At 37.0% G+C, this 19535-nt stretch overlaps 1 protein-coding gene across 49 annotated transcripts in view; it reads left to right on the forward strand.

The window, feature by feature from the left end:
- RIMS2 (regulating synaptic membrane exocytosis 2) overlaps positions 1 to 19535 on the forward strand; it is a 454433-nt gene that overhangs the window by 367158 nt on the left and 67740 nt on the right. For 18 of the 49 annotated variants that reach the window (XM_039548401.1, XM_039548402.1, XM_039548377.1 and 15 more), the window contains one exon: positions 14008 to 14180. The exons of 14 other annotated variants lie outside the window; for them this stretch is intronic. In XM_039548401.1, the coding sequence (XP_039404335.1) occupies positions 14008 to 14180 (173 nt within the window). Of the gene's footprint in view, positions 1 to 14007; positions 14181 to 15166; positions 15404 to 19535 lie in introns of all 49 variants that reach the window. 17 more of the 49 variants (XM_039548364.1, XM_039548365.1, XM_039548362.1 and 14 more) reach the window with 1 other exon arrangement.

Genomic DNA, 19535 nt, shown 5'->3' on the forward strand with positions numbered 1-19535 from the left:
TTAATACAAAAAATTTTTGGAATACATTGCTGAAATGGAAGTTCTGGTTCCTATAAGTACAGGATTTAAAGCTCAATTATAAGACTTAAAAATATAACTAAATGAAATAAATTCAGAATTCTATAATTGAACTCTATATACGTGGTAATGTAGAAAATACCTCTTCTTTAATTTCTATTTTTATCAAACTGTATTTTGCGGATGTGTTAGAATTAATTTAATGACTTTGAATATAGATGTGGATTGCTGTGATTTCTAGTATTTTCTTCTTTAGTCAAAGATGTGTAAACTCTCAGAAAATATTTCTGTTGCTGTCATTTTTCTTTTTCATTAAATTCAAGCCCTCTTTTCACTTATTTTGGCTTTGATAATTTTCTTTTTTTTTTTTTTTTAATCGTGAGTATCCATGTCTCTATCAGAAATTTAGGGTATTTTTAAATGTAATTCTGTGGTTAACAAAAAAACTGCATTCACATATGATGATTGTGGCTGAAATTTAAATATCTGAAAGTAGACTGATACTGGCTGTCTTTACCTATCAACAGGTGCTTTCTGTTGTCACACATTTTCTTAGATTTTGTGTAAGCTTCTATAGGTAATCATGTTCAGAAAGAAGAGGTTAAATACATTATAGAATGTTATTAAAGTACCTTATAATTTTGCAATGAATCTCAAAGAGAAAAAATTACCCATAAAGTAAAAAAAATAAAACCATCAGCCTATTTTAGCTCTGAATTTTCATTCATTATAAGAGTCCACTAGGAAAAAAAAGGGGTTTTCAATAGCAGAGAATTGGATTTCCATTAAAAAAACATAAATTCTAAGTACCATAGTCTTGTATTTTACAGCAATGAGTAAATATTCTTTTGCAAAAAGTAAGTATTTTCAAGAAAAAAAATTTTAGCAAGCACATATATATGAAATTTACAGCAAAACTTATATCAAAAGCTTTCTGTAAAAACCAGGTTCAATTGAGTATTGTAACCATTCCATTAATAATCAAATTTTAAACTCACGATGGTGATGTTTTGATCAACTTCCAGACAGAGCAATCACTGCAATTTATCTTAAATCCTTTTATCCTTTTTATAATAGAAAATATTTTCCTTTCAGAAGGCTTTGTATAGACAAGCAAATTGCTAAACTATTGGTCTTTTTGTTCAGAGTGGCTGTCTTTTCGTTCAGAGTGGCTGTCTTTTCATAGTAAACTCAATTATTTCTTTTTACAGTTTTAATCTGAATTTAAGCTGAAAAGTTCCAAGATGTTATTGAACTAACTGGCAATTAATGTACAAAATACTGTGACTATGCTTGAATTAATTATTTAAGTTGTTCTGAAACTTGTGTTATGCTGATAATAAGTGAGAAAATCTGCAGGAAACAAGAAAAAAAATTAACTGGGAAATACGTACTAAATATCTGTGTGCCAAGGTGTGACATTCAAAAATAGAGAATGTGTGAAGTTAATTGAATTACTGCAAAAATCAGAGAACTCTAAGAAGTGAGAATGATAATCTGTGATAACGTGTATCACACCACTTTGTGCTACTTAGTTCTGTGCCATGCAAACATGTACAAAAAAGCCATTATTCACATATCAAATACAGCAAGTCTAGAGCAGTGGCTCCGTGATGGAAACAGGTTTGCTAGATCAATTTGCTAGGTTAGTGACCTTGAAAAATCAAGGAAAGTGTGGCACATCCTTAGAAAGGACAGACCTGAAATCTCAGTGCAGGGCTTGCACAGAGCCTGCTTAAATGTGTAGGATCTAAAATGAACCACAGAATCATAGAATGGCCTGGGTAGGAAGGGACCTTAAAGATCATCTGCTTCCTATTCCCCTGCTATGGGCAGGGATACCTTCCACTAGACCAGGCTGATCAAAGCCCCATCCAGCCGCATCTTGAACACTTCCAGGGATGGGGCATCCACAATTTCTCTGGACAGCTTGTTCCAGTGTCTCACCACCCTCACAGTAAAGAATTTATTCCTAATATCTAAATCTGCTCTTTCAGTTTAAAGCCATTACCCCTCCTTTTATCACTACAGGCTCTTGTAGAAAAATCCTTCTCTGGCTCTTTTGTAGGCCCTTTTAGGTACTGAAGGCTTCCCTAAGGTCTCCTGGGAGCCTTCTCTTCTCTAGGCTGAAGAAGCAGGACCTTTGCTTCACAGGGGGTGGTTCAGAAGGGACAGAGCACTGTCAGATTTGGAGGCAGGAACACTGGCTGCCCCCCTCACCTCACACCCCTCCTGCCCTGCCCAGCTCTCCTGTGCTACAGCAGCTCCAGGAGGTGCTCCTGGGAGAGCCGCTCCGTGTGCTTTAGCTGAGCACACCTTAGAGGGAGGATTTTCCCACAGTTTACTGTTACCATTCTTAACTGTGGCTATAACGATGAACCAGTGAAGTGGTTTTAGTGGTGTGGATGTTTTCTTATCATCTGGGAGTGCTCATCTTTATTAAATAGGTTTATTTTCTTTGATAGCAACCCCAAAATTATCAATGAAAATTTCACCAGCTTATCAACTTTTTTCCAAACAGTAGGTTTGAGGTTTTGAGGAACTTTTGCCAGCTGTCACACAGGAAAGAATGCCATGTATATCTATCAGATTTTTCTGTGGGTTTTTGATTCTTTTTTTGTTAAGTATCTTAACTACCTAAACTCTTACGGTTATTTTTCAGGAATACAACTTTGGCTTCAAGCATCTGTACTGCAAGTAGTTCATATGAAGGATTTAGGGAGATCTAGCACACAACCATTATTCTGAAAGAGGTGATTCTACACAATGGAGCTAATCAAAGTAGGGTCAGGACCTTGGAGTCTCAGCATAGGGAGGTTTTTGTAAAGTCTCAATGCCTTCAGCAACACTTGTAGTGAGAATATTACTAAGACATGAAATTACCACTGGGTCCTTGCTAACCTGTGGGATTTCTGACTTGTTTCTGGGAAGTAAAGGCTTTGCATACAAGAACTAGTATTGTGTAGTGCTAGGCAACAGAATATTTTCTTCAGTAATTTATCAGGAGGAGTATTATCCTCCTTCAGCCGATGGAAATCATTGTTTTACCAGAGATTTCTCTGACAGTCTGGAGTCAGTGAATAATAGCAGGGAATAACACAATTTTGGCTGAGCTTCTGCTTTCTAATTTTTCTAATATATCTTTTTTCTTCAAACCATGGAAAATCTTTAAAGGATTTTATATTAGTTGCATCATAAAGAGCATCTTCAGAGAACCAGGATGCATAATTCTGTTTCTGCTTTCTCTTGAGTGACATATGCCATAATGTGAAAAACAATTCTGGCGATTTGCATGGTTCTGCAGTTTAATCTGAAACAAATAGATAAGTAAAAATATCTGAACTTTACTTAGCATATGATTTTCTATTAAAAAATTCAAAACACTGTGACATAGTGTTCTGTAACTAAGAGACAATACTTTAAATTCACTTCTGGTTAACAGGCTGACTCTCAGTTTCAAGAATTGTAAAGAAGCAGATTGGATGATATCTAGGAGGCTGTTTAAAATATTTACTTTCCCTCATCTAAGCTAGTTTTGAGTCACATAAATTTGGGAAATACTATGTTAATGCTATCCTAAGGAAACATTTGTAAAATGAAAATAACTTCAAGAACTGAAGTTATTCTAAGAATTCATAGACATTAAAGATCTTCAAAAATGTTAACAGAAGCTTTTGATCTCAGAATAGTTCCAATCTAGGTACCTGTCTTGTGAAATGAACTAAATTTCTCATGCAGTTTCAATTGATATTTTTTAGTTGTTTCTTTTCTGCAACAAAGATGTGGTAAAGATGAAATTGTAAATAATATTAATAGATGTTGCATGTTTTCAGTAAAAGTGAACTCAGATTGACCTTACAAGCAAGCAGAGGTAGATCACAGTATTTACAATGAGATATGGGACATATAAGTAATAATTCTTTTCTAATTACTCCCTCAAGGACAATGACTGAGAGAAAAAGACAGTTCAGTTTTTCTGATCTGTAGGAGCAGTTTGCTTGCTCAGGATCTCCCTGCAGCCTTTTTTTCGCTAGTTGCAATAAAACAAGAGTAAAGCTGCTGAGGAAATATGTTTTAGGGAAATTGTTTTCTAAGCAGTTTACCTTGTTTATGGATTGATAAGGAAATGGTGGTATCTATATCTTGCAGATTTGTTTCTCCGTTAGCTTGACATGAATCAGCAGAAAATTTTCAGGAGAGTTACCAGCTGAGCTTGTATTTTCTTATTGTGCAGAGATTTTCCAAGATGTATCCTAATAATCAGTGAAAACAAGAAATTAAGAAAAAAAGATTATGTGATGTCCCTTCAAATCATGCTTGATTTTGCAGGCTATCCTCTGATATCTGTGGATTTAAGGACTTAAAAAGTGGAATCATAGATGTATAAAGATATATTTATATCGTGTTCTTGAACAATTGTGGCCTTAGGCACTTCTGCTTACAGGAATAAGCACTCACCAGTTGGCCATGTGTCAATCCAGCTGTTCTCTTCAGCATGAATTCCTTTGAAGGTGCTGTGTCCCAGGACAAATTTGGTGAAAGGCATATGAAATGTTACATAGTGAAGGTAGGATTAAGGGGAAAGTTCATGTCTCTGTTCTTAAGCCATCAGGTATGCTGAAATTCTTAACAGGCTTTTGGGTTAAAATAAAGTGTAATGAAACAGAAATTCTGTGATAAGAAAAGATGGTTGCCTTGTCATCTTTTTATTTTATTTGTGTTTGTTTTCATGAGACCCAAGGACTGAAAAGAATTATGGAAATGAAGTTTAAAATCCAGGTTAATGTATAAAAAAATTAATAATCTGCATATTATTTGATTTCCTAGCTGACATTTGCAAAGTAACATCTTAAAGAAGCCCAAATTAGGTAGAACAATCATAAACAAAAGAGGTTTTTTTTAAAACAGAAATTCTGCCTTGTTACTCTCTTTAAAAAATGAGCTGTTGACTGGATGCCAGGTCTGTATGACGTACAAGAGATTTTGAGTGCAGTGGTGGCAGAAACGGCATGTGAACCACTTGAGGAATGGAAACGAATACAGGAAGCATGCTTTGATTCAGTTTATCCAATGTGAGTAGGATGTACTAGCATTAAAAGACCAATAAGGAGCAGAAAAAACAGAATTATCACTCAAACTGGACCCATTGAGCAAGTGTAGGCTCACCAGACTGTCCTACAAACATCCTGAAGTTCACCAGGAAATAAAGTACTGGAGATACTGTTAAATGCAATTGCACAGTAAATTGTGAAGTCCCTGGATACCTGTGTTTTGCAACAGCCCTGACTTGAACAGCCCAGACTTTTTACAGTGAACACTGTCCATGATGATGCATCTTAAGGAGTCTTGACAGGGTGCTGTGGATTGATAAAGGATTTCTGGTGTCTATTTTAAATCAATTTTCTTCCTTCTGTGCAAGACAGAATAGAAGTTAATGTGTGGCAGTCAAAAAGATCCTGGGGAGTTTGAGAAGATGTACATTAGAGTTTATTACCCGCCATCACACAGCCAGACTGTGGACCCGTTTCTCTAAAGTGAAACTTGGTGACTGACTTTGCCCTATTTTAAAAAGTAGTTAAAATTCCGGTGGAGATCAGCAGTATGAAAGGAAATTTGGATAGTAAATGTTTCAAAGAAATCTTTGGAAGAGTTTTGTTTTCCATTTTTTCTGCTTTCCTGAATTACTGTCACTTTGGAAAAGGGGGCTGATTGTTGGATATCCTTCTACCCTTAATTATCATTATGGGGTTCTTCTTTTGAAGCTCTTAGTTATTCACCTTCATATTATGTAGGTTCATATTTCTTCAAGATGTTGCCTTTCTTTCAAAAACCGTTGGGAATATCCTGTTTGCAGGAATGCATTCTGTGGTTTGCTTATAACTTGTTACAAGGCATTGGCTCTTGTAACAAGATGAAGTCCATCCACAGGACACATGGAATTTTCTATTCCTTCCAGTTTATATAGTCAATTATAGCTGTTTCACCCTAGCCATGTGCTGTACCTGGGTCTCTCTTTTGCCTCAATTAATCTGTCAGAATCAACTTTCTTATTCCAGCTGTGAAAACTCCTCTTAAACATCTCAATTACCTTGCTAAATAATAGAGTAGTTACCTTCACTTTTAAAGATGATGTCTGGTTATCTAGTGGATAAGGCATACCACCAAAGGACTCTGTGGTGTAGCTGTGGTGTCCCAGAGTCCTGTTTCAATTATATTATGATTTGATGTAGAAGCTCTCTCTATGTGTAATGATTTTAAGGTAGCTTTTGATGAGATATTAGGAGACACCTGCTTGGCCAACATAAACCCTGTGGTTTCACTCCAATGTCTAACACATCTTGGATTGCCTCTTAAGAATTTTTTGTGGTGATGCTTATAATGATTCTTCTCTTGATTTATTTGTATTTTACTTTATCTTAAACAACATTTTTTCATCCACTGTGTTTTTCGTATGAGAGATGGGATTTTAAACAATGTATTTGTGATTTTGAACGGTCTGGAATAATGTGGTAACTTTATATATTTCAGAAGAAAGTTTGCAGTGCTCTCTCCTTTCAAAATTTTTAAAATTTGGTCCTGATGTAAAGTAAGATTAAATAATAACATTTAGTTCCCTAGACTAGATGAAACTTTGTGAATTAATTCTGCATCAATAACAGCTTGATTTCAGAATAGATATTAGTGCAGTTGAAATTAGAGGTTGCCTCGATATTCCAAAAGTCGTATTGTATTAAAAAACCCGTCAGAGCAAAAAGCTACTTAGTGTTTGAAAATTACTGCAGGAACATATTTTTTGTAGGAAGACAAACTTGTTGTCAAGCTAGTTTTCAAGCTCACTTAAAGACACAAATACTTAAGAACTGCCTTACTGCTTCCTACTTTACCAAATATTTACAGGGTCTGTAAGTTCTCTTGAAGTAATGCCAGAATATTTTCTAGTGCCCTCCTGTATTTATATAATATTGTGCACTTTGGGAGTTCTTAAAAAAATTACACCATATGCCAACATATGTGAAGCCAATGATTTTTTGCCTTTTGATTTGCCTTGCCTCTGGACTACTTCCCTCTGGATTTCCAGTTGTCCTTAGGCACTGATACATTGGTGACTTCTGTATTACTTCTGCCCTTGGAGTTTTAACTTCAACTCCTGGATCACCCTGACCCATAGGATGACAGAGTAATTTGGGTTGGAGAGGACCTCAAGAGCTGTCTGGTCAAACCCCTAGCAGGAGTCCAAAGCCAGGTCAGCATGAGATTAATACAGGTTCCTCAGGGCTTTAGCTGGTCAGGTCTTGAACACATTCAAGGATGAAAACTGCACAACTTCTCTGGGCAACTTGATCCATTACTTCACTGTACCTATGGTAAAAATGTGCCTACTTATACCAGTCAGAGCTGCTGTGAATTGCATTCTCCCCTGTATGACCTCATAAACTGCTGTTAGGTACTCCCATAGCCATCACTTCTCCAGGCAGAACAATCCCAGCTCCCCCAGCCATCTTGGTGGCCTTCCAATAAACTTAATTTAGTTTATTGAAGTCAGTGTTTCGCTTTGGGTCTCAAAACTGCTTACAGGGGAATAATCCCTTCTCTTGTTCTACTTGTGTTCAAGACAATATAACCAAAGCTGCCCTTCTTTCCTGCCAAGGCCCACTGCTGACTCACTTGATCTTCTTCATTGTTGTTTTCCTTCCCTAATTTAGCAGTAGGATGCTATTTGCAACATGGCTTAGTCCCATAGTGAAATCAGGTTTTAGGAGCTCCTTTGTAAGCCTTCATATGTGAGTGTTGGTTAATGAAATTGATAAATAGATGGCACCACACCACAAAGGGAAGGGATGTGAGAACTTTTGAAGTAAGTTTTTTTCACATGTTCAATAGAAATATGAATGTTCCTTTTTACTGATGTTTTAATTTGTGGTCTAAATTTATTGGAAAATTGGGTGGTTTAGAAGGTGGGTTTTGCAAATCAAGTTACAGTCAGTTCTTCTTATTCAAGGTAGAAGTGGATTGGAATGTTTTGAATATTGAGGAAAAAAATTATTGGATAAGGAATGGGAGTGAGGGATGAATGTACAGAGAACCACTGTACATCCAGCTAGATTTACTGGTCCAGTCACTGTGCTGCTCAGAAGTAACAACACCATGTCTAGCTCTCTCCTTTATGTTAGTGCAAGGCAAGAATGTCAGTAGAGGTGCACAGGGCCAGGCTCAGGAGATCAAAGGTGCTGAATACGAAGCAAGAACTGGCTAAAGGGAGAACAGTTGGAACAATGCCCATGTGACTCATCAGAAGCAAAATATAGGGTTAAAAAAGCAGGATCCAAGAATTAGAAATAAAAAGGAGGAAGATAGGATAGGATCCAGGACTACAAAGCAGAAGACACCATCAGCAGCCAAGAATGAGTCTAAGGTAGACTGGCTGAAGCTCCATATTGAGAAGATCAAGGCAACTGTGGATCTCATTGTATACCTAATACAAGAGCAGGGCAAGAATTAATCTCCTGAGGGACAGCTGTGTGCCATGTGATAGCTAAAGCAGAACTGGCAAAGGCAGACCTGTATCTCAATTGCCTTGATGGATCTTGACAGGAATGACAAACATAAACAGATTACTGAGCTGGCTAAGTATAAATTACATGAAAGGGCAGATTAATCATAGCCTTCATCTTGAGTTTCTGTGTATGCAAGCTGCAGATAAACATGTATTTTATGTACTCATTTGTATGTGTTATTTTGTAAAAATGTCTGCATTTTTTGCTTTATATAAATCTAATGTTATTGTTGTAATTATTAGTAAGTATTTGGCTCTATTTTTAATGGCAGCCTTCATTAGGCAGCCATTAACAAAAGTTTTAGAAAGAATCAAACAATCCAGTAACATTCATTCAAAGGATATGTGGTAACTAAAATTTTCAATGCCTTTAGAATTGTGAATTCACACTGGAAGCTATAGAACATTTCAAATTGCTCTGGCTGCCTGAGAGCTTTTGTTAGTGAGTCAAAGAACTATTGAAATAGTCCAGAATGGTTCTTTAATCTTCTGGTAGTAGCACAATGGAAAATTGTCTGAAACATCTTCCCAACATTTTGATCACTAAAAACATTGACCAGATTTGTATGTCCCTACATAAATGCTAGCAAATAAAACCTGATGAGTAGACTATAAAAAAAGAAAAGATAATAAAATAGAAAGACAGTTAGAAATCACTGACAATGTCAATTGCCTGGACAACTGCATGACTGTATAGTCTGAGATGGAAGACTGGTAACATTAGAGGAAAGCAACATGAAACACTTTAAAACTCCCTTTGAACTAGAAGTTCCAAACCAGTTTCGTTGTGGAAATAAGAGCATTAGTGTCAGACGAGTTCCAGCTCCATGTGGCCTGTCAGCCATTTGCTGGTAGTTCACAAAGAGGTCAAAACGTTTGCAGAGGTTGTTGTATTAGGAAGCAGAGCAGGTATTTGTTTTTCAGCTTTAATAGTCATGAATTCATCACTAAAGGACGGTAATCTCTTGAAGTTAAAAGGCATAGGCACTATGCTGTCACCTGACTGTCCTTTTGTTAGGCTCTCCAGCTGATTATTCTCCTAACACAGGTAAAAATGCTTTTAGAAACTTTGGAATACTTATTTGATAGAATCTGTAATAATGAAGTTTTTCTCGTTCTTCAACACTGAAAATTAGGACAAAACCATCTTACTATTAAAATTACAAAAGCAACTTTTAATCAATCCCTCTGCTTTCAGCAGACTTCCTATTTTTGAAACAGCTTGAAGAGGTTGGGTTGGCTGCTTAATGGGTCATAGTGTCCAGAATGTTGCCTTTATTATATGAGTCTTTATTGGGGTGGAAATGAAAATTTAACCATATTCCAACAAAAGAGGCCTGTATTTCAAGCGTGGGGAAAGCCAGGAGATAATTTTCCTACTGTTGTGGCTGGTATTTAAAAAAGAAAAAAAAAAAGAATCTGAAATAAACTTTTAAATTAACCTTCGTAGTGGGCAGGTACATTTCACCATACCCTGGACCACCCAATTGTCCAACCCAGGGGAGGTATGAGGCTCATTACTGTCCCTGTAGCCATGTGTTCTGCTGAGGGATAGTGGAGCACACAGGGTAGTTGCTGAAGCCAATGATCCAAATCAGTGGCCATACTGATCCAGCCACAGTGGGCTGCAGTTCCTTGGCAATGTGCATTCAGATGGTGCAAATCCTACAGCACAGTACCTAGGGACAGCACTGGAGAGGGATGGGAAATGGTATCTGTTTTTCAGATATAATAGGGGGATTGCACTTGGTTAAAAATTACTTTTTCAGTCCAATAGTTGATCTAGAATTGAAAGTGAATGACCTTTAGAAAATAAGAAAGTGAAATTTGGAGGAAGAAAGCAAGGAAGTATGTGAAGTATATGAAGATGTGATGCCTTGGGGCAACTTTAACCACACAAAAACTAAAAAAGTGATAGCACAAAACTGAAAAAATGGTTGCATTTTATGGTTGGAGTATATGACATGAAAGAACCGAATACTTTTTAACAAATCAATATTTGCACAATGGAAGTACCATTTTTCTCTGGAGGCAGTCAGCAAAGGAGCACTTCAAAAGCTGCCTTATATAGAACTGCAGTTTAAGAAATAAATGTAAAACTAAAGTGCCAGCATGGCTTCTGTCAGACAAGCAGTATGGTTCCTTTGGTCTTTTGTGCTGGAGTTACGGAAACACTGACACGCAGTAAATACACTACTGTAAGCCATTTCCTAAACAAAATCAAGTCAGATATAAGGTTCAAAGTAGACCTCAGCAGCAGAATAAAGACTGATTAGGAGCAGTTAATGAGTGAATATGAGGTATCTGAACTTCATCCAGCAAGAAAGACAATTTAATTTCATTTACTTGATGTTACCTTGCTAGACATCTAGCAGATGCTGAGATGGTAACTCAGACAAGGTCTTAATAAAACCTTTTAAAAATATTGTATATTAAGACATTCAGATTTAATGAAAGGATCAATTAACTTACCCAATTTTAATCTTAAAACATCCTGAAGCTGTAACAGTCAAATAATATTTCAGTGACATCTGGTCCAACAAAAAGCATTTGATGGGAAATACCTTTATGTACAACTGAGAAAAAAAGAGACAAGGTAATGATTTTATGATCTTTTTTCACATTATATTCCTAAAATTATTTACTTTTAAATTGCTTTTCTTGCCAAAACAATTCTCAGTCTTCACAATATACCACTAGATTATTACTTGCATTGGCTAAAAACTGCCCCTAAACCAACACAATAAGGTTTTTTTATTTGTGGAAATGTCTGATTTGATATATACGGCACATTGCTATGCAGTAGTTTAAGAACTGACATTCTCTAGGTGTGGAAATGGAACAGAAAAAATCAAAACCACGTGTTTTTAAAACTTTGTGTGCTGCAGAATGACTCTTCAGAATAACTTTGTGCAATGCTGATACTGTTTGCCACTTCATGTTTAATTCAGAAGGGCTCATTTCCATGGACTGCTGGGCAAGCTCAGTGTAGGATCTGCAGGCTGAGGGCTGTTATTCTATGAATCACCACACCTAATTATCTATGCCCTGATTGCAATATGGTTAACAATTCAATCAATGATTTCCATGTGACACTAGGGTCCATCTTTCTGCCCCGGAGCAGAGCCACATCAGCTCTGCCATGCCAGCGGTGTTCCTGGCCTGGGGGCAGCGCCGCTGGCAGCAGGACCCGTGTTCACACAGGCATCCAAGTCTTGACTTTCCCTTAGGTTGGTGGGAGCCAGTGGCAGTGTAGCCATGGCAGCACAGGGTTTGGCACAGCAGTGACATCTGCCTGGGGGCTCAGATGGTGCTGAAGGCCTGAGCATAGCTCTGCGTTGCATTTTCCATAGCTTGTGATGGTAGCCCAGTACACCAGTCTGTACTGTCCAGTCTTGGTAGCTTTAGGCTATATCAACAGAAACCACATTCATAACTTTTTCTTAAATGAGGAATTATCCTAGGGAAGGTCGGGGGGAATAGGGCTCAATATATACACATTTCTCTAAGGATAATTATTTTTCATTTCTCTAAAGGGCTAAGTAGTTGCTCTTTTGAATGGAGTTGCTGAAAAAGAACACTCCTTTTATTCTGGCATAATGTTCCATTATCTCTGATGATCAGGACAGTTTAATAATTGCTTTTACGTTCCCAAATGAGTTTATAAGTCATAATATGCACTGTCTTCTTCATCAAGAAAAAAAACCCCATCAATGGCATCAATAAAACCAGTCAGTAAATACTAAAACTTGTGAACATTATAATCATGGAGATACTCTCTGAGTTTATGGGTGGCTAAGTTCTCTTTAAAGGCTGGGAGGGACTTGAGTGGTTGTTGATGAACACAAATATGGTAAATTAGTACAGATCAGGAAGAATGATAAAGATTGCTGTACATTGTGCAACCATTTTTGTAAGTGTGTAGTTATGGCTGTGCTTGGTCATTCTCTGCAGCAGATGTACAGTCTAACTTTCATGAGCATTTTTTCTTGTCTTTATTTAATTTCCCTGTCTTAAAATGAGCAAAATAGCTTACTATTTCTAAGTGTAAAAGCAGTTTCTGAGGAAGAGCACTGAAATGTTATTCTGAAATCCTATTTAGATACTGCACAGTCTTTCAGAACATTTCCCAGTGTAACATTCTTGAAAGAGAATAGAAACAAACGATCTGTGTAGTTCATGAAAGACAGTTCTTCTAAAATAAAAAAGAGACAAATTTAATTGCTAAACCTGGATACCTTTCTCTTCTGCAGTACTACACAGGTCTGCCATTTCACACGAATTATTTTTTCCATGTGGCTGAGTACAATGTTCCTACCCCCAAGAGTTCAACAAAGCACTGATGTGTTAGGTAGATTATTTTTTCCCATTGTTTTCTTTCAGTCCTGTCTGTGCTGCTCTTCTTATCTTTTGTACTGTATTATTTTCAGACAATCACCTGGTGATCATTGACAATTCATCTTGCAGTACTATATTCCTGAAAAGATTACCAGTAGCAGCCCATCAGATTTCTGTATACACATGAATGCCTGTACATGAAGAGAAGGAAAAATACCTTTCTGCTATTTATTATATTTGTATACAGTGCCATGCAGAGTGCGTAGATTTAAGATTAATTTAGAGTTAATGTGTAACAAAAACAAATAGCCATCATATTTTGTTCAGATCTAAGCTGAATACTGCTGCATGTTACTCTCTATGTTGTATGGGCTTACTGCTGATCACCAGTCACCTGCCAGTTCCATGTTTGATATGTACTGTTAACAAGCTCAAATACCTTTGTAGTCTTTTAGTTTCTAAGGCACGTGTACAGTTTCCCTACAAATTACCTCTAGTCCAGTCCAATTCTTTCGGACTTTCCAGCCCAGCAGTTCAGCAAGATGCGGGTTTGTTTGCACAGCTGCATCATTGCGTTGTCTTTTGATTTGATAATCTCATCTGTCTATTTACTTGGGGGAAAAAAAATAACATTTGTCAGTTAGAAGTTCTTGTAAACAGGCTAGGCCCCAAAAGAGACATGTACTTTACAGATAGCATGCAGCACATTCTGTCTCCTGTTTAATCTTTCATGAGCTCAGTAATCACAGGCAAGTCACTAATCTCTATGCTTTCCTTTCTGCACTGGTGAAACAGTTGTGGTAAGAATATTCTGTGAGGGTTTAGATGTCTTTTCTAAGATTTGTGAAACTTTTTTACATGCTGGAAATTTTGTACAAGTTGAAACTGAGGAGCTAACTTGACTGACATAGCAAAGCAGAGTAAAATTAGTAGAAATTAGACATAACTTCTGTTCTGTATCAGTGAGAAACTTTATTATAAAAGTTCAGGCAGTGTGGTGACAAAGGCAGTTTAGATAGCACCAGGGACCAGGTCCGTAGCTGATGCATGGTAGCGTGTCACGACAACACCGTGTCTTTGTCCCTTTCCTCTTGCAGTATCGGTCAGGGCGGGATCCTCACCGAGGCTCAGACAATGTTTCCAATAAGTCTTCGGACAGCGATGTCAGCGATGTCTCGGCCGTGTCACGGACGAGCAGCGCTTCCCGGTTCAGCAGCACGAGCTACATGTCCGTCCAGTCAGAGCGTCCAAGGGGAAACATGAAAATAAGGTGAGCATGATGAGCTAGAGTGTCAGCTATAGCTGTCTCATTTTTGTAATGGAACACTTATTGATACTTGTATTTGACATTAGCATTTTGCCTAGAATGACATTTGCAGGGATTTTGCAAAATACTGGCTTAAATGTCTTTTTCATCTCATGTTTTTTCAAGTCTTCATGGTATTTGTTTTTAGTCGAGTTTTGTTGTCTAGGATTATCTAACATACACTAAAATAACAAACATATGCTGTCAGCAAGCATTAGACACACTTTCTGAAAACCATTTTGTAAAATATACTTAATATGGTTGAAAAGACAGTTTAACTTGAAAATTTTTGCCAGCAGAGGCATATTATTTTCCTTTTAAATAGAATGCTGAACTTTTATAGATGTATTATTTAATACTTACACAGACCAACTCAATTTATTTAATACACTAGTCCAATTTAACTGTAGGTATACAATCACTGAACTGCTCTTCAATAAGATGTACACTGTGTATCTGTGACCAAAACACAGCCTTTTCTTTGCCTACACTCTGTGTGCTCTCAGAGGAGCTTTGGCTTTCGTTTGGTGCACAAATGAAAGATAATTTTTCTGGAAGGTGTAACCTGCCTCCGTCGCCTATATTAATTCTCAGAAAATTGTCCTCTTGAAAGATAGCATTTGCAAAAATTGTTTAAGTATCTGCTTATATGAGCATTGTTAGGACCACATTGTGTCTGTCATACAGTTCTTTCTAAATGTGAGGTATTGCCATGCAAGTTTTATTTGAAGAGGGACTTACAGACTGTCCTCATAATATGTTCCAAGGCTCTCTAGTGTAGGCTGGACCCCTAGCCAGCATGACTTACCTTATGTTTGCTTTTATCCTTTAGTTTTTATTTAATTTCTTTTGCATTTCCTTTCTTCATGCATGCTCTTCTCCATGATCTTCCCTTTAATTTATTTTCTTTTTTCTTTTTGCATGCCTTTTTCAATTTCTGTTGACTTCAGAAGGACAAGGGATATAGAGGGGAAAAAAGAGGGAGGGCTGGAAGGGGATGAACAAGATGAAGTATTTCCTGAGGAGGAAGAAAAAGAGGAGGAGGAAAAAGCAAAAGAGCAAGAAATTAATGAAAAAGGGGAAGGGCAAGAGGCGACAGAGAACTGTGATAAGGAGGAGATCAAAGAATCAGGACATGATGAAAAAGCTCAAGAAGACCAAGCTGAGGAAGGGAAAGAGGATGACAGGTAAAATAAACTTCTGTTTATATAGATCTGTTCTTTCTCCTGTACCAGTGCCTGTCTTCCCTTTTTGTTCCCTCTGCTTGCTTATTGCCTGTGCTCCCTGCAGCTCTTTTTTTGTTTGTTTTTGCTCTCAGTCATCATGCTTTCATATTTAATCAAGTTTCATTCTCAGCTTCAATGAACTTGTTCTGCATACCAAATGAGGCAGCACACCAACTTGGCTCATTAATATGCATACAGCTGCAGCATATTATTTTTTTAAATTGGTTTAGACTGAAGTTTGGGTTTGACTATAATAAACAGTAGAAATTGTAAGCTTTTTTATTATATTCCCTACTTGAATTAGTATTTCATGGAAAAATGTTTTGAGTGAAAACTCAGCAATATCAAAATTATCTTTTCTTTTATTTACGGCCATACCAAAGAAGAAAATTTAGATTTTTTTTTCAATCCTCTTTGTGGTGCATACTGATTGACAATCAGTGTGGATAAGAAGAGTCTTCCTTTTTCTTTTTTTGTTCCATGTTAATAACTGTCAAGGATTGCTGTATTGTGGAGGAGTCATGCACTTCAGCTGCTGTGTTGTATCCAGAAACATTGTAGCACAACTGACTCTGGTTTTATCAGATAATATTCTAGAATCATGCATTTTGCCACAAATCCTTACAACAATGTAAAGGTCTGACATTTTGTATTGCAAAACCCATGTATGTTGCATTGAAAGAAATAGAATATTCCTTCTTTCTTCATTAAAAAAAATGAATTTCAGATTTGATGAATATTCTTGCCATTCTCAAGTCACACAAGAATGGCAGAAAATCTCAGAAAAATACATTTTCTTTTAGCCTGCCAATTCTGCACTACCTCTAAATAACTTCTGCCTGTAAAATTGTGCTCATATACATTAGAGCAAGCACACAGAAATCTATGGAAATCCATTTTCTTTCCTTGCTGCAAACTTACACATGTACAAGCCTGTATATCCTCACACAAACAACATACTCAAAACAAGGGAATACAAAGAGAGAATCAAAATGTCTACTGTATAGTCTTGGGTGGTACGGACTATTTTAGCCATGCTACTGCCTTTATATGTTGTGCCATCATTCCTTCACTCATGTTCGTGCATTTTAGAGTTTAGCAAAAACAGTCAATTAGTAGCAGCTGTCTTTAGGAGTGCCTTGGCAGATGTGTTTCAGGGATTGCTGTATGGTAGTGTGCGAAAGGATTATTTAAAGACCTTTTTCTCTTCCATTTCCCACTAATTTCCCAGTCTAATGTATCTGGAAGTCCTGCCTTTCAAAAGCATGACTCTGTTCCTGGTTTCTAGACTTCACTCAGGCTGCTCTTTAGCGAATATGTTGTCCCCATAGAAAGTAAAATCCTCTTTGAGATACAGCTCCTTGTTTCCTGTGCCAGCTTGTTCTTCTGGTTGCTAGCTGCTCTCTGCCTTCAGGAAGAAGTGACAAAAGTCAGGAGTTTCTACTCGATAAAGAAACAAGATGTTATTAAGTGGCTGCTGTGCAGTGACTTCAGTTTGTGTTAGATTTTGGCTCCCTTCATGGAAATCAGTCTCTAATATTAATTTGCCCACTTTGCACATTTTGACCACTTTTAGTATGCAAGTTGTGAATACACAGAAAAGTGTATATTCACCTTCCTTTCCCATGGTAGAGTCAGTGCTCATTTTTTAGTATTGTCTAAACATTTTTATAGGGTAAGAACCAAACAGAAAAGCCAGATTGATTCCTGGATAGGGGCAGGTATAGGTATCTGTACACATTTATATACACACATAGTTGTGTATCATTAACATATTGAAATATTATGACTTGTGTATTCAGTGGACAACCCCGAAGGCAGGATCAATTGCCAGCACTTTTGCAAACCCAGTGCCTTCTGCTCGTTTCTCGGGCAATTTATAAAATAATTTATTCTTGGCAATTTATAAGATAAGGTAATGCCTTCAGCTTCCAAAAAAGAATGTGTTCAGACACACCACAAATATTAAAAGCAACCAAACATATCAATTAAACATATCAATAGGTATTTAAGAGCAGAACAAAGGTGGCCAACTCTTCCTTGATAGAGTAGTAGTAAACTATCATCTAGTTCTTGAGATCTTGGGTGTCAAGAAAAGCTATATTGCAGATGGGAATTTTCAACATGTATTTTTACTTCAGAGGTGCATCTTTGGTTGGAGAGCAGTCACCTTTCCTCTGTGCACACTGGAATGCAGGGGCTGCTCACAATCACTCCATCATCAAAAATTACCTTGTTAAGGGTACCTCATACCTCTTGATGTTACTGTGTTTATATACTTTCTGAGAAACGGTAATAGTCCCACTAAGGTCTTCAATCTGCTGAGATCATGGGTGGGTTGAAATGACTGTGGACCCAGACATCCATCTCTAATGCATCCTATGCCTATTTTAAAGTACCTTGGCACAATAAAAGGCATTAGCTTTTGGAGCACTAGAGCACATTAAATCAATTAATCTTTCTTGGCAGAAATAGTTGCAGCATCAGATTTTGCCTTCATTAAACCTTGTAAAACTAAACTTTGGCATATGCTTGACCTATAGGGAAAACATAATTGTGTTTTTTCTTGGCAGTACATGTTAGCAAACAAAGGGTGGCTCCAGCTCTGCTGTTAAGTATTCATTATGTACAGTTCACTTACATTATTTCTTACTCCATCTCCCTGATAATCTCAGGGCCAAAAATAAAGCCTTCTTGGATTTAATCTTTGATAATTAATACTTTTTTATTGAGGGTACTCTGTTTAAGACTGTTCTAAATTTTACCCTTTCTTAACATTTTTCTAAGTATCAATCCTAAGCATTAATTCTGATAGTCACAATGGTTTTGTTTTACCGTATGAATACACAGAAAATGTAATCACAGAGCAGGATTTCACTATTGGAATACAGTAGAAAAAGACAACCTCTGTTCCAAGCACATGGAGTCTAAATCATGAAATAACATATGAGTCCAGAGAGGGAAGCACAGGACAAAGAGATGTTCCACATGATGGGAGATAGGTATACAACACTGTTTTGGGGACATCTTGACAACAGAGAATAAATGCTAAGAAGAGATTTGAGGAAAGAAAATAAGATATCTTTTTGAATGTTTCTGGAGAGCTCTTTTCAAGCATTCAAGACAATGGAGACAAAACAGGAGGTGCTTGCTAAAAATATATCAAGTGGATGAAGGGCATGTTTGATGATCAGGAGAAGTTATCTTTCAGTCTTGAATGAGAGAAGATAAATATGGTAAGGAACAAGTGCTAAAATACTAAGAAATTAGGATGAATTATGTACAACTGTGTAAAAGACAGTGTAACTTTTTATTGCTGTGTGGAGGGAGATGAAACAGCCAAATAGAAAGGCTACAAAACTTACCTTTCCTCTAGTATCCTGGAAGGGGTTGTTGCGTAAACTGCCAGGGCTGGAGAAAAGCACTGCAGTATCTGTCATTTGAAATCGTGAGAGAGTGGACAAAGCAGTTATCTGTGTGGGTGGACAGAGAGGGCAGAGATGTGAAATAAAAGCATGTGCAAGTCACAAAGTTTCGCTGTGTATTTGGAAGGAATCAGTGACGTCCCATCTGAAGAAAGGAAGTGAATTCTAAAAGACAGTAGAAGGAATAGAGCTGATTAAGTAGGAAGATGACACAACCAAGAAAGGAAAGTTTGTAGTGGAAAAATTCAGCTGGGATGTAATTTTGCAGAGCACTTCAAAATTCAAGAAACAGAGTGCAACATATAGCTTTAAGTAATGTATTTCTTCAGATACAAAACCTTTTCTCTTCCTAATGGTTCTTCATGCTTTTTGTGCCTCTTCTTTTGTTAGGTATAAAGATTCATTTCAAATTCACTTTCTAGTTCTAGTTCATTCAGTAAAAAGTCTTTAGAGAATTTAATTTGTAGGTTTTAGAACTGATTGCTGATGAGTATTTGTTCCTTATTTTTTCATTAAATTGTAATTTTAGTATTTCAGGTTTTATGAGCCTTCCACTGTGACTGCAGCTATTAACAGTTAAATGCAGTATTTTTCTGGAAGAAAAAGCATGCCAGTGCAGTCTTTGCAAGCTCCTTTACAGTGGTGGAAGCCAGTAAAGTTTTTGAAAA

This window comes from Corvus cornix, chromosome 2, assembly GCF_000738735.6.
Source record: "Corvus cornix cornix isolate S_Up_H32 chromosome 2, ASM73873v5, whole genome shotgun sequence".
In the NCBI taxonomy this organism is placed as follows: domain Eukaryota; kingdom Metazoa; phylum Chordata; class Aves; order Passeriformes; family Corvidae; genus Corvus; species Corvus cornix.